Raw genomic sequence first — 16,330 nt, forward strand, 5'->3', positions numbered from 1 at the left:
ATAAATGAACAAACAAATAAATCAATTTAAAACGGTACTTATCCTTTAAAAAGGGTAGGGACCAAAAATAGACTATTATTTGACAGTGATGCTAAATTGTGGTAATAGACTTAAATGGTATTATGGTGATACGTGATGTAGTAATAGAAACCCAATATGATAATACAGGTACCCTATATAGGCATATCCAATATAGGTCTATGGTATGAAAAAATACATTCATTATCAATTAAATTCTAGAGGCATGATGACGTTTATTTTTAGTACCACGTCAGGAAAGGGATAGTTACCATTAATTGGTTAAAACAAATTTCTTTCGAAAAAAATAGGAATTACTTCAATAAAATCTCTTTAAAAAAATAACTAAATGAAAATAAAAAAGGCTATAAAAGACTATTTGGATAATACCCACAAAATTAGTGGTAAAAAGCATAAAGGAAAAGAAGAAACATTTTATAATGGAAGGTTTTTCAACGATTCAAAAGAAAATTACAGCTATCTATTAAAGTCTATTGAAAGAAGAATCCTTTGGTCAATAACCTATTGCACATCTAGTTGAAGAATCATTCATCCATTGAAAGAAGGAAAGAGATATTTAAAGTAAAAGGAATTTAGTTAAATCATTTATTTAATTCGATGAAATAGATTACTTGGGAGAAAGTCCTTGATCTAATTCAATGGCCTTCTATCTGAACATATTTTTTACATAAATTTTGAAACTTTATGTGTGTAAATCGATTAATAAAAATTAAAAAAAGTAAACGCGAAATGCCAGTACGTTATAATTTTTTCAAATAATAGCCGCAGTACTCATATTTGATTTACTCATGAAACTAATTGTATTGAAATATAGTATCGACTGCTAACGTATTCTAACAAGATGCGTAGCGTTTTTAAAAAATGATTAAAGGTGCTTATTTTCGTTTTTTTAAAAGCCCTTAAAGGTGCTTTTTTCAATGGGTGTTTTTAAAAAGTTCTTAATTTTTCCTTTTTCAAAATGAGATTTTTCCTTTACCAAGTTGGTTTTGCTTTGACCTATGCAAAAGGACACAGTTCACATTGTTCTATTTAACATTTTCACAATTAATTTAACCTCAATCTATTTCGGCGTTTTGTCATTTCGTAGCGTATGAAAACACCATTCGTTTTGCATGATTCAAAATTTCATGATTTTTGACAATTGCCAAAAACAAGGCGAAAAAGGTTTTTCTTGACATGACGGTTAAAGCAAGATAAAACCGTTGATATTTTTTTAAAGTGCTTAAAAATATTTTTTGAGAGCTTGAAAAGTGCTTATTTCTTGGTGAATAATTTGGCTACGCACCCTGTCTAAATAATTTGCGTCCATCGAAACACTGCATTGATTTTCTTATTGACTTTTCGCTGCTTCATAAATCTCAAAATTCCTTATTTTTCAGTAATTTAGAATAGCGGTTGTCAAAAAGGGTTCCACAAAACCTTAGGTTTCCATGGAAGGATCGCAAGGGTTCCAAAAGTCATGGCTTTTTTTCCCCACAGATATGACTTTTGAAACCTGTAATTATAATTGCCAGCAACCAATAATCCAGATTTTTCTCTTTGTTTTTTTTTTAAAGAAATTAAAAATAAACCAACAATATATTAAATAAACTATTAAAAGAATATGCATACGCAAAAAATAGCATCACTATTTCTTCTCATCGAACTTTTCAATTCAAAATAAAATAACTAAATTCAGTAATGCATACGTTCTTTTGTTTACCAGTTCCTATGTTTATAACAGTTTTTTAAACCATAATTTAACTTATTTTATTCATTTTCATTTAATGCATACATCGAGAAACAAATTCAGAGCTAGACTAGAAGTAACTCCAGACATATTAATTTAAAGATCTGACATAAAACCCAATTTTAAAGTTTACAGAGATGAAATAATGGGAAAAACCTCACATTAAATATTTTCTAAATAATTATTCAATTTTTTTGTTTTGCATATAGTACATAGCTGCTAATGAACTTTATAATGTTGAGGTTGCGTTAAGAAAACCCGGATCATTTAGGGTTCCATTAAGAGTTGGAAACTGCTGATTTAGAATTTGTTTGAATGTGCAGTTTGAGTAAGAAAAAAAAAATGACTCTCACATTGTCGCTTTGGTAAATGTCTAAAATCTGCGCTAAGTCTAGTTACGTGCCACTGCCCGGTATAAATTTGCCCGGTATGCTCTACATCATTGTTTCTTAAGGTTCAGTGCCACTGCCGAGTATGCATTTAACCGGTGCTCCGAATACTGATGTTTCTAATAATCTATCCTTAGCAGATATTAAAATAGTGAATAAATATAATAATATTAACGAATGAATTAATATCAAATCGGATATAACAAATATTTCGGACATTCACCAAAGCGACTATGTGATTGTTGACATTCACCGGTGAAAGTCGACATTCTCTTGATTTCGGTCACTCACGGTAACGTATATAAGTATATAATCTCAGTTAAAAAAATATTCCTTGGTATTTCATTTAATAACGATCAAATCACGTTACCGTGAATGATCGAAATCAAGAGAATGATGTTTAAATTTTTTAAAATCCTCTAAAATTACAAAACTACGAAATTTTAAATTGATTGAAAACGAGCTAATATTTACCGAGCAAAAAAAGTAATTATTTTATGTATAAAACGATAATTAAATTCTTAATCTAGGAATATTATAATTGAAATGATAATTTCCATCGAATCATTTTTGAACTGTTAAGTTAAATTTTTTTTATCATCTAAAATGACAAAACTACTAAATTTTTATTAATCGATACGGGATTAATCGATTAATCGAAAATGGGTCAATATTTACTGAGTAACAAAAGTAACTTTTTTATTTATAAAACTATAATTAAATTCTTAATTGAGGAATAATATAATTTAAATGATAATTTTAAAATAATAATAAATTCAATTTTAAATGATAATTTTAAATTATCATTAATTCAAAATTATAATCAACAATTAAATTATAATTATCAATTTTAAAGTAATGAATAGATTAATTGGAAGGATAATTTTAAATTATCATTTCAATTATAATACTCATAACAATATCGAGAAATGATAGTTTAAAGTGTATTACATTTATGTTTGAAAATTAACCACATCTAAACTTTAAAAATACAGAAATTTTCAGTTTCTATTTTGAAAACAATATTAAAATTAAATTAATGAGGAAATCAGCTTAGTGTTTTGCACCTTATCTTAAAAACTAATGACAATTCATGTCTTGTTAAGTAATTTATCAAACAATTTGAATAATTAAAATAGGCCAATATTTACGGAATAACAAAAGTATTTTCTTTTTAATTATCATTTAAATTATAATTATCGATTAAATTGTAATTTTCAATTGAAATATAATAAATAATTTAATTGAAATGATAATTTTAAACTATCATTTCAATTACAATATTCATAATAATATCATGAAATTATAGTTAAAGAGTGATGAATTTATGTTTTAAATTTCCAGTATTTACTCGTGAAAGAAATATTGAAATTATTTGGCTAATTTAATCAATTTGTTTTTTTGCACTTTGTGTAAACGGTTTATGTCTCGGTAAATAATTTATCAAACATTTTGAATCATTAATAGGTTTCAAAGGTGAAACAAAATTTGTTATTTCTGAAAAAATTAATAGAAAATAAATAAATAAAAATAACGGTTTGTATGTAAATATGAACCGAAGAGGAACCAAAACCAGTCAGTCGAGTTTTTAAGATACAGTAAAGAGACGGCAATAACTTCGGTTACGGGATAACTTCTTCAGTCGACGGCATTGAAGGTCAAGGTCTGCGTGTCACTAATAGTTCTTAATCTTAATATGTATCGATTTATTCATTATAAATATTATTAACTATTGCAATTTTTATCGTTCGTTAAAGCACCTTTAAATCAGTTCTTGATAGCATATTTTGATTCCAGGTCCATTCTTACAGGTAGCGTAATTATTATTCTTGCAGTATAAAATTTATTTTGAATATATTAATTATGCTGTTTTTTTCGCTTAGTTTAAACTATTTATTTTAAAATAAATATGTTGATTTAGTTAACTCGTAAACGTATCTTGTATAAAATAATACTTTCTACTAATTTTTTTTATTTTCATGAATAATGACTACACTGTAAAAAATTCCTGATTAAATTAAGGCAAAAATACAGCAGGGTGCCGGTACTTTTTACCGTAAAATCCATTTTTATTAGAACATGTTGCAGGACGAAAATTCGGATATAGAGTAAATTTTACAGTAATGACTACAGTAAAATCACTGAATCACTCTAATTAAATAAATAGTACTGTAAAAATTGCGGCATAATATTTTACGGGAAAATGAATTTTACGGATGATGATAACGGATGCTGGTAATTTTAACCTTAATTTGATCCGGAATTTTTTACAGTGTATGCTATTTTGTCCACATTGTAAGAATAATTAAGTGATCAAATTAAATCTTCCTTTTCTGTTTTAAATAATTTAATATAAAATCATTGAAAAATTTCACTACGCTACATATTTTTAAAATTCCTTTCTCATTGCCGAGATAAAAAATTAATGATCCAACTAATCAATCTGTTAAAATATATATAAATTTTAAAACTATACTTTTCATGGAAATTATGCGTTTTTTTATAATACTTTTCTATTGATAAAACTAAAACTATATCATGGTGATGTAGTTTTATAGTACTCATATCTATCTGATGCATTGAATGAATAGATATTAAGTAGATCCTATAATCATGATCTGTAACGAGATGTAAAAATGTCACGAGATGTGAAAACGAGAGATGTAAAAAATGTCATAAATTAACTCAGCTCCAATTTAATCCAATTTCTTGTAATAATAGTCATTTATTTACATCAGATATTTATTTCGAGTAAGAAATAGTCAAAAATGCATATGACTTTTAAATCTAAATTTTGCTTTTATATAAGTTGTGAAGTTTTGCTTTTGAGATTCATAAAATAACCAATAGTTTGAATTGATAGAAGAAATAAAATTAATAGAAATAATTTGAATGGTTATTAATAAGTTAATTTAGGTATATTTTGAATTTTATTCAAATTATTATGTCACCAAAAACGGTGGGTATCATTTTGCTTGTATGAAGAACTAATGGGTAATTTGCAGTTTAATAATATGTAATTAATAGTAAATAATAGAGACTGTAGATCTTTAGATCTATAGATCTCTAAGATCTATACATATTTAAGTTAAAAGCTTTGCTAATATATTTTTAAAATTTAAATGTTATTTGTATTTTAATCTAGATTTTAAAATTTGACGCAAATTATTGGAACCCAAAAGAATAAAGGGTATCTTTGCGTTATATTATAATAAAGCAAAAGGCAATGCATAAAAGCACAAATAATTTAATTAATAATTACCGACATTTTTTTTTCTTTTTGTGGGAAAATTATCATCAACAGTGTATTGACACTAATGTTGACGTCTCTCACAGTAATACACGCAGTAATTGTTAAATATATGATTTGTGCTTTTATAAACTGTGGTCTGGTTTTTTGAAACTATCTCTACAGACTATTTTGCAACATGCGTTTGGATTTTTTAGTACATTCAAAAGCACATTAATCAACATGGTGTTAGAAATGTTATTAATTAGTGCTGTTTTTAATGTATTGCCTGATAAATTTCATTCATGAGAAATTTTATTACGATTTTCAGTTATAGCAATTGCAACTAATTGTAAGATTGTAATTGTAACTAAATCATTCCAAGCTTAATTAAATAATTGTTTTGAAATATGCTTTTTTTAAAAAAATTATATTGATAATTATTATTTTTTATTTGTATTTTTGCCACGAAGTTTAAATGTTAAAAATATGACATCACAAAATATGGCGTATACAAAATATGACTTGACATCGCATATACAAATAATAATAATAAAAATTATTTTTTTTTAAGTAAATGTTTAAAATAAAGCATTTACTTTTCCGTTTTGGATTATTTTTAATACATTATTTCATTTCAACTCATTTTTGAGAACGTATTTTTTCGATAATAACCATATTATTTTCAAAATAACTTTTTTTAAAATCAAACCCTGTTATAACATGTTTATTCGGGTTTTCGAATAAGTGTAATAAATCTTTTAGTGTTGCTAAGTCTTATAACTCTGAATTAATATCCTTTGCTACCACAATGGGCTTAAGTTATGCTTAAATTACGCTTGATTATGCAAAAATTATGATGACATAAGTGGAATGAGTACTAAAGCTAACATTTCAAAAATAAATTAAAAACAAATTTCCTAATATTAGTGGATCTTACACAATATACTCGCGAAGACTTTCTATAATCACCATCTATTTCTGTTTTAGTTTTTATATAAATTTTAAAAACCAAAATTTTTTATGTTTTTATTGTCTGCCAGTCATTTATATATTTATACAATTGAAGAATTATGCCTTGAAAAGTTTTATTTATTTTTTTATTTATTTAACATTCTTTTTATGCTGTTGAACGTGTATATTTCTCCTTGTTATCATTTATAAATATTTATTTTTTGATTACCAAAACGAGCTGATGCTTCTAGAATAATAAGAAATCAAAATATCACAAGCGTTTGCCGTCATATCTGTTATAGTATTTGAAAAGCGGTCAAAGAATTCTATGCAACTAATTCAAAGGATCATTTTATTCAAATGTCCCGTATACAAAAGATTTGGAGCCAATTATTAAATAGAGGACTGACATGTTGTGAAAGGATTTAATTATACTTTAAATTATTATTTAATTGTCTCATGTGGCAATGGGACAAAGAAAAGAGTTAAGTAAATAGAGGTCTTTAGATCTCTACTGTTAATTCACTCCTTTTGACGGCCATAGAAAAGATTTTCCGTAATCAACATCATTAACTCTTTCTTACTGCTGGGTGACTTGTAGTGTAAATAAGAAACCAGGAAAAACTGATTGACAATCTATTGAGTAATAATACTTACTGATCTTAGTCTTTTACGAACGCTGATTAAACAAATGATACGGCGAATGTCTTGATCTCTCAATGTATTTTTTTTCTTTTTTGCTAAACATTTTATGTGAAAGGAGGTGGGGAATCGGCAGTTTTAAAAATGGTGATGTCATATTTTTAACATTTAAACTTCGTGGCAAAAATACAAATAAAAACTGTGACGTGTGCATTTAGAGAGTACATTGCTTGTATATATCGTTGGAATATTTTCATGCTTAATTATAAATGAGCTTTCTTCATCCTCATGTTTTAACAGTTAGTTTAGTGTATTTGACTAGTTTTGTGATTTCTAGGTAAGTTGGAACATCAATCTTTAATATATTTTCATGCTTAATTATAAATGAGCTTTCTTTGTCCTCATATTTAAACAGTTAGTTTAGTGTATTTGACTAGTTTTGTGATTTCTAGGTAAGTTGGGACATTAATCTTTAATATATTTTCATGCTTAATTATAAATGAGCTTTCCTCATCCTCATGTTTTAACAGTTAGTTTAGTGTATTTGACTAGTTTTGTGATTTCTAGGTAAGTTGGAACATTAATCTTTAATATATTTTCATGTTTAATTATAAATGAGCTTTCTTCATCCTCATATCTTAATAGTTAGTTTAGTGTATTTGACTAGTTCTGTGATTTCCAGATAAGTTGGAATATTAATCTTTAATATGTTTTTTATTTATTTATTTTAGCTCGTGATTTCTAGATTAATCAAGATACTTTAAATTAATTAATAAAATAGGAACATGTTTAATGAGTACAAAATTTGATTTGATCTTTGGTTCCATGTAGTAGAGAATAGCCACTTTATTGCGGCTAGACATTACTTCTATGATTGTTGCTGAGTCTGTCAAGAATATTTGAAAGGAAATGAAGGTTAGGAAGTGAGAAAGATTTTTTTTTATCACCTGGTTTAGTATTCTATTAAATTAATTAACCTTTGAAACATGAAATTTCCAAAAAATTTGAAAAATAGGATACTTGGATAAACTTATAAGCATCTATTGATAGGAATTTAATTTGTGACTAACTTATATTTATACGTCTAAAGCTACTTTTACTTAAAGAACTTAGTGGAAAAAATTCTGTGACTTTTAAAAAATCTCAAAATTTTTAGTTTCTAAACACATTATTGAAAGAATAGAGTTATAATTCTTTTTACCAATTTTTTTTTATTTTTAAAAAGAGATTTTAATGAAAACAAATGTTTTGCGAAAAGTTCCTTGCTAATACTGTTTTGTTTTCTTCATCTCTTCTGCTATATTGCAAGTAATATTTATGCATGGTATTTCCAACAACTTTACTAAAATGTCAATTGGAGCAAGTTTCCAATTAGCTGTTCAATCATCTCTGTTTTTCTTTTTCTTTTCTTATTTTTATTAATTTTTATTTTATTACACATTATTTATCCAATCGAAAATCAGTAAAATGATCAGTTATCAGCTATTGAAAAAAAAAAATGACTTTAGACATAATTTATTTTGTGTACTGTAAACCATATTTTTATAAATTTAGATTGATATTCCCTTTCCCCTCAAAACCAATATGCAATAAATATTTTTTGGGTGAGAGAGACATATGTTAAATATAAGTAAATATTGCGAGCTTTAAAATTAATATTTGCGGACAGTGAGCACAATATTATTTAACGACGGCGCTAATTACTTCCTTATATTCAATGAAAGTGAACTTGCATTTCAAGTTTAGTTTATTTTTGGAATTACTATTATTATCATTCTGTATGACAATTAGGAAGTAAGCTGAAATTTAATTTTATGTAAAGAAATAAAAATATTCGAATTATCATGACTTTTCCTTTAACATTGAAGTGAGGAATAACAATGAATTTACAAGCGTTAAAAATTTAAAATTTTAAATACCGCTTGTAAAATATAATCATTCTATTAATATCTAAAATATAATCATTCTATTCTATTAATTAAAGCGGATAAGTGGTTACAGTTCAAGACAGATAGGGAAAAATTAAACAAATGTTAAACGAATGGTATCAATATCATAACAAATTATTTATAAGAAATTGAGAGAGCAAACTAACTTTTAACATTTGAATCAGTTAGAAATAAATATTTACTTAAAAATTGGCTTAAATAAGAATTCGCTTTAAATGAGAGATTACATTATCAGTTCATGAAAAATGCTGTCAGTTAAAAAAGAGAAAAATAAATTCTTTAATTAATTTTCTCGTATTATGATTCGTTTATTTTCAGTATGTGTGGGAATTTCCATACATCAAAGCAGTGTTTCCCAAACTTATGACTTTTGTGTACCCTTTCTAAATTTTTCACAACGCTGTGTACCACTAATAAAAAAAAAAAAAATGAATGCATTTTTTACTATAAAGAAATTGCACGAAAGTTTAAAATCACAACTGGTTGTTGGCACCACTAATTATTAACTGTTAACTGTTAAAAAAATAGACAATAGAGAAATACGTAATCGTAAATTTTCATGGCAGCTTTGTTTTTATAATACAATATTTTGTTTGTTGCAAGATATTTCGTATAAAAACGCGTGCCCCCGCTAAACCTTTCCCGCACCCCCAGGGGTACGTGAACGGCTTACCACACTGGTTTACCACACGGTTTACCCCAGGGGTACCACACTTTAGGAAACACTGCATCAAAGAGATAGTCTATAGTCATAAATTTGTGATTCATTTGAGTGCATGGTTGACTGAATCTAAACTATAATAAGCTTCCTAAATCCGGAAGAAATTTAGAATATTTCCGGTGTATCATTCCGCTTGTGTTATGCTTACGAGGCAATGTGTGAACAAGCTTAATATTCTAGGAAGTTTCATTATTGTGATTTGTGTTTAAATTTACGCGTAATTTTACCATACATAAGAATTTTCTGTAATTTAAAAATTCTAACACGTTTTGAACCTAAAACCAAATTAATAACACAGCATAAATAGCCATGCAAAGGTTAGCCATGCATAGGTTAACAGCATTGGTTAGCCATGCTTTGAGTGTTATCCCTTATTCGGCTATATTTGTGCAAAATATCACCGTTTGTTATTTTTTGGGTAGCATCAGAGCAAGTTTGCTGAGTCTTCCGAATTAGTTAGTTGTTTGTTTTGTTCTAAGTTAGATTGAAAGAGCACGCTATATTAAAAACACTACAAATATAATAATTTTGGATGGTGCGTTTTTTCACGCTTAGGAGTGAAAATCAGTTGGAAGTAGAAACCTTTAGCACAATCTGAGTTTAGCTTTACACGTTCAACCATTCATATTTTAAATAGTTTTACCTGAATAATTTCCTTTGAATAGTTTCCATTGAAATAATTTTAATTTATTTAGAAAAAATCTTAAATTCTGTTTTCCGACTAAAAACCCGATTTCTGGAAGAGTAAACCGTTTTTTTTGTTGAATGAAGTCAGTTATTTAGTGAGAATAGTTAAAGTAGTTATGCGACGGTGGGAGAACATCATTTGAGGATGATCGCAATTTTGATCCTCTGCAGAATTGGTGGCTCCTTCTCTCTGGAAGCCAGATAACCTGCGAGCAAGGTCTAGTACTATACGGTAGAACAAAATAGAACCAATACCGTACACCCTCGATCCCTTCGCAGGATGATCAAAGTGGTCGACTAACCACTAGCAGACTGCAGACAGTGATGTTTGACTTCCGCGTTCTGTTGAGAATCATGGGGCAATTGCATGAAGTAGGAATGCTCCTTTAATAGTAGCAGTAATACTTTATTTTCGTAATACTTTATTCATTAGAGCTGCACAATGAGCTATTGACTGCAGTCTTGGGAACCTCCATGAGAATGATCCGAAAATTTTTCGTCATAATCTTGATCCTCTGCAAAGGCGATGTCTACTCTACTTTGATAGTTCGACGACATACTTGCGAAGTCGAGCACTTTTAGGTAGAACAGTTAAATGAGGACTAGTACTACACATCTTCAGCCCCTTCGCAGGCTGACCAAAGTGATCTACCATCATCAGCACACTGACCACAGCCGGAGATGCTTAACATCGATGTTGTATTGGAAACCGTGTCTTTAAGATCAGTCCACTGCAGTACCCGTAGCGATTGTAGTTAGTGTGACAGATTACGATACAGTACTAGTAGTCGTAGTTTAGTTATGTCGTACTAGAGTTGCGCAATGGGCTATTGGCGATGGTCTGGGAAACATCCATGAGGATCATCCAAAGACATGCCATTACAATTTTGATTAAAATTTTGATGGCAACCCCGCTGCTGTAGCCCGATGACCTCCGCACGAAGTCGAGCACTTTGAGCTAGGAACAGTATTTCAACGATGAGTCTTTTGCGGGACTTAATATTTAAAGGTCATTCTCACTGTGTATAACTTTTTTTTTTCTTCATGCAAACGAGTACCTGATTGGTTATGTTCCCAATCTAGTTCTGATTCGGATCCCGTGAGAATGGTCCTTGCGGACTCATGCCGATAACACCTAAGTTTTTAAATATGCTAATATCTGTCGTAAGTTCTTATTGTGAACAAAAACGGGTTAGCGGAAACGCATGCTTTAACATTTCCGAAACAGATGCGCGAAATATTAGTTTTTATTTGTGAATATGTTTTCTTTCACTTCTTGAGCATTTGTTGAGACGCGTTAGGTATCCTTTGTTTGTTGGAAAGTAATGCACTTGATTAGATATATTAATTTTATGATAATATTTTTCTGAACTTCATTTTGCACGTTGGATAAGCATAATACTTCATGAGCATAATACTTCCACCTTCGAGGTATTTTTGGGCAACTTAAGTTTTTTTTCCTGATTTTTTTAAATTTATTAGTTAAAAATGTAGAAAATGTATTTTATTTATAATTTTAATATTTGATTATTGCATCGAATTTCATATAAACTAGTTTACAGTGTGCTAGTTAACTTATTGTTTGTGTTTTCAAACTCATTTCTCGTTTTTTGTTCGTTAAGCTTTAACTGCGAAAGTTAGTTCAATTTTGAAGGCCTGCGTCTTGTCTTTGAATGCATAAAAGTTTTAAATTACTACCGTTTATTTTTATCATCGTTTATTGATTGAACTATACCATCAATATATTTTATATTCACTAACAGTTAAAATTTCAAAAATAATATATTTCAGAAATTTCTGTTTTTATTATGGTGCCTAAAATATTAATAATCTATTTTATGTGTGTCTAAGTATATTTATTATATATTTTTTAGAACTTAATTATACAACAACTAATTTTATTACATCAATTTATTTTTGTGCATAATATTCTAATTTCAACTTGATGTTATCTACAAACAATCAGTTTTTTTAAAAATGCAACTGTATAAAATTATCTCACTACTTTAAGTGTTTAGCATATTACGTTCTGTTGAACAATGATTACAAAATGTGGTGAGGAAAATTCCCCACTATCTTTTAAATCTTAGTTTATGCATTTCCATTCAATTCTTGAAAATAGGAAGAATTTCTTAATATAACTGTGTATTTATTTTTAGCATATCTTGTTACTCTAAACAGCATAAACTTATCACTACTACAGAAGCAAATCGTTATCTACACTTTCTTGTCTCACGTGTCGAAGTGTAAAGCTAAGATACTATCAACCAAACTGCAGCATTTTTGACCTTTATTGGTTATTGTCAAGACAATATCTTCAATTTTTTACCTTAGCTTTATGTGATTATCTGTATATACTTATATTTCAGTTTTATTTTTTTAGAAATTTTCAAGTTTTGTAAAATTCATAAATATTTAATTTATTCATAGCGATTAATTTAATAATTATTTTTCAGATTTTGGATGCATCTTTAAAAAATAATTATGGCTGATAGTTCCTACTTCTCGAATGTTATCTATAGCAATCAGACGTATGAAACACTTAGCAGAGATTTGATAAATTTGTATTTTCAACATCAAATGCTGATATGGACTATTATTTTGCTTATTCCTGTTGTGGTATGCTTATTTTTATGATTTTTTCATATTTTGGTGATATTCTTTTTCATTAGAACTTATCTAGTGTTTTTCTTAAAATTTCATTAAAAGATTTAAGATAATATATTTAAAATTTTAGTATTTCAGTAGTGTATGTTTTTTAATTAAAGCTTATTTATTATTCTTAATGCAAAATTCCTTTGTAAAAATAATATGATATATACTTTTCACAAAATATATCTCATTTTTTAAACAGATAAGGAATGCAATGTGAGTCTGTATGTTGTGGTATATTGAAGCGAATATGTTAAATGTAACTTATATTTAATATGAAAATTTAATTTAATTTTTATTAAATGGTTAGTTTTTTGATTTAATAGCATGCATAACCATAAAAAAAGATCTTGTATAGAATTCATTATAATTTTTTATTTTATTTTTACTTATACCTTATTGTTTTAATTAATTTTTTCCTTAAATTTTGCAAATGCTTTTAATTATTTATTTTATTTATTTTTTTCGCTTTACTGCAATTATTTCTTTTATTTATTTTTCACTTTTTTGACTTTACTACATTTATATATTTCTTTTAAAAAAAAAGTGTTTTAGCATTCAAAATAAAATATTTTTACTTTTTTTTCATACATCCTGAATTTGAAATATTTTTCTAAGAAGAAAAAAGTATTATATTTTCAATTTGAAAAAAAAAAGAGGAATATTTTAAGTTATTATTGCACTTAAAATTTACTTTTCTATTCTTCATCTTCTTTGAATGCTTTGAAATATTTATTGAATACATTTCTGTTGAAACTGTATGGAATGAAAATATATTTGAGAAACCCTACAACTTATGTTTTTAATTATTATTTATATCCAGTTAATATTTAAATTTTTTGTCAACTTTATTAAAAATCTAACTCTGTCATTATTTTTTAGGCTACTCTTCTGTTGCCGTTATTTATGTTAAGCTTGGTGTACGTATCTGCTCTTTATCTGAAAGCATATCGGTATTATTATAAAATTAATGGTTATACATTTACTCCAGAGTGCTGGATATCACCAAGAAATTTTTTATGTTATTTGTGGGATTTTCAAGGAAGATTTTGGTATGGTATGTATCAATAATGTTGTTATTCTAAATTATTGTAGATTTGTGTAAAGGTATTTAGATTGGGTACTTTATTTGCTTCACCATAGAACTGCATTATGGGCTAATAGTGACGATCTGGGAGACATCCCTGAGGAGGATACAAAGACATGCCATTACAATTTGTGATGTTCACTTTCTCAATTTAGACATAGATCTGAAGGGGAAGGAAATTTTCTACAGGTCTCTGCGCCCTTGGTACTGCTCAGTGGCCGACCACGGGACTTTTTGATTCCACAGATTTTACCAGCACATATATCGCATGAACGCCATAATTCTTAGGAGTAGAGAATCGAACCCCAGCCTCTTGGTACCAGAGTCCGAGTTTACTCTGTTACAGAATCACTAGGCTAACACTGCCTTTTGTTGTGGAAAGGACATCTCATTTTTTTTAAAAATGGGTTGGGATATGTAATTTTTTTTGATTGATGTATATTTATAATTGTTTGTATTATTTTTTTAATATGCTATTATGTGATTACTTATGTTAATATTACAGTGTTATTAATTCATGTACACCATTAAATTTTTTCAAATTACTTGCTAAATAAAACTACTATGCTATTTACTATGCAAAAAAAGTGAGTCTTGAGGCTAAAATAATAGAAAATATTTCATTGTCTGATACTAAGACATGATGTATCAAATTTTATTTTAGTTCATTTTTGTTACCTATTATGAAATTTTTTCTAGTTTTCTGTATTTTTGAAATTTTTTTCTTAAATTCTCATTATGATTTAATATCTACCAAGTAATAGAATTTTATTAAAAATTGGGAATTTTTTTTCTTCCTCTGAATTGTTTTAAAAATGTATTTGTGCATTATGTTTATTTTCTTCTACCAATATATTAGTTTTTTTCCTTTATTTTCATAAACTTTTTTAAAAATTATTACTTAAATCTTTTTGTTTTAGATAGTACTTCTTGTGTTTTTACTTTAAAAACGTCTCTGGTAATGTTTATATTTTTTTCCTCATCAAAGCATTGAAGTCTATAAGCAAAAAAAACTAAATTTAGAATAGACCTACTAAAATTTTAATTTTGCTGTTCATTAAAACTAGATTTAGTTTACTGAGAGTTAAACATATTAGTCACATCTTATGGTAGAAATTAGATTTTTTATTTTTTTTGTTTAGCATATTCTGTTGTTCTTGTTTTAATGTACTTATGATGCAGAAACAACTTTAGGCATAAACTAATAACAACAGTTTTAGCAAATATTTTTTTAGTTCAACAGTCTAATATATATATATATATATATTTTGAACAACATCTTTGTAATGGTAACTAAAGGTTGTCTTGTTTGAAAAGAAAAGCTTTTTATTTATATATATTTTTTAAGAATTATATGTGATTAAAGCAACAAGCAGCAGGAAAAAAATGATATATACTCATAGCAAAATTAAGTACCTTAATCAAATTTTTCAGTAATTAAGTTGGGATTCTTACAACTTTCTAGTAAATTTAGTTTTTATTTTAGATTATAATACTTCTAAGTAATAATAAATAATATTAATAATGAATAAAAAATAAATTTATGTGTTAACTTTTTATATATTTTATAAATTATATAACTATTTATATATTTGGCATCAACTATGTATGTGTTTAATGTTACATTTTAGTAAATTACATGTTCTTGCAGTGTGGATGTGGCAAACTTCGCTTCCAATAATTGATTTCATATCTGTTACATGAACAATTTAGTTTAAATATTTTCTAAAAGTAATTCTTAATTTTTTTTTCCTTTTTGAAATCAGGTTATGAAGCTGAAGGGTTAGAAAACATTCCAAAAGAAGGTCCTGCATTAGTTGTTTTTTATCATGGAGCCATGCCTGTTGATTGGTATTATTTGCTCTGCAAAATTGTGCTTTATAAAGAACGTGTCATCTGTGCAGTCGGTGACAGATTTTTGTTTAGTATTCCAGGTAACATGTTTACGAATCTATATCATTATCATTGAAATAATGTTTTTTTAATTAGTAATGAAAATAAATCCTTTATGATCTGGAAGTATTTCAAGTTTTCTTCCCAACAGGTATAATCGTAATACTTAATCACTATATTAATAATTAAGATTGCATGATTAATTACAGTTGCATAAATTATAATTATAATAAGTTTGATAAAATTAATAAAATGGTTCTTGCATTAAGCCCAATAAAAAAAGTTCCTTTAGTCTGCACTTGTTTTTCACCTTTAAAACATAGATTTTTTCTTTCTCTAGTAAATTGCTGTTAAGCAGT

General features: G+C 27.2%; 1 protein-coding gene across 8 annotated transcripts in view; it reads left to right on the forward strand.

The window, feature by feature from the left end:
- LOC107441256 (DGAT1/2-independent enzyme synthesizing storage lipids) overlaps positions 1 to 16,330 on the forward strand; it is a 75,213-nt gene that overhangs the window by 47,983 nt on the left and 10,900 nt on the right. For 3 of the 8 annotated variants that reach the window (XM_043045796.2, XM_043045793.2, XM_071179995.1), the window contains exons 2-4: positions 12,796 to 12,958; positions 13,874 to 14,048; positions 15,845 to 16,012. In XM_043045796.2, coding sequence (XP_042901730.1) covers positions 12,824 to 12,958; positions 13,874 to 14,048; positions 15,845 to 16,012 — 478 coding nt within the window. In that variant the 5' untranslated portion in view covers positions 12,796 to 12,823. Of the gene's footprint in view, positions 1 to 3,758; positions 3,969 to 7,089; positions 7,320 to 7,432; positions 7,550 to 11,560; positions 11,771 to 12,629; positions 12,680 to 12,795; positions 12,959 to 13,873; positions 14,049 to 15,844; positions 16,013 to 16,330 lie in introns of those variants that run through there. The other 5 variants (XM_016054452.4, XM_071179994.1, XM_043045795.2 and 2 more) reach the window with 5 other exon arrangements.

The sequence above is a fragment of the Parasteatoda tepidariorum genome, chromosome 4 (genome assembly GCF_043381705.1).
Source record: "Parasteatoda tepidariorum isolate YZ-2023 chromosome 4, CAS_Ptep_4.0, whole genome shotgun sequence".
Lineage (NCBI taxonomy): Eukaryota > Metazoa > Arthropoda > Arachnida > Araneae > Theridiidae > Parasteatoda > Parasteatoda tepidariorum.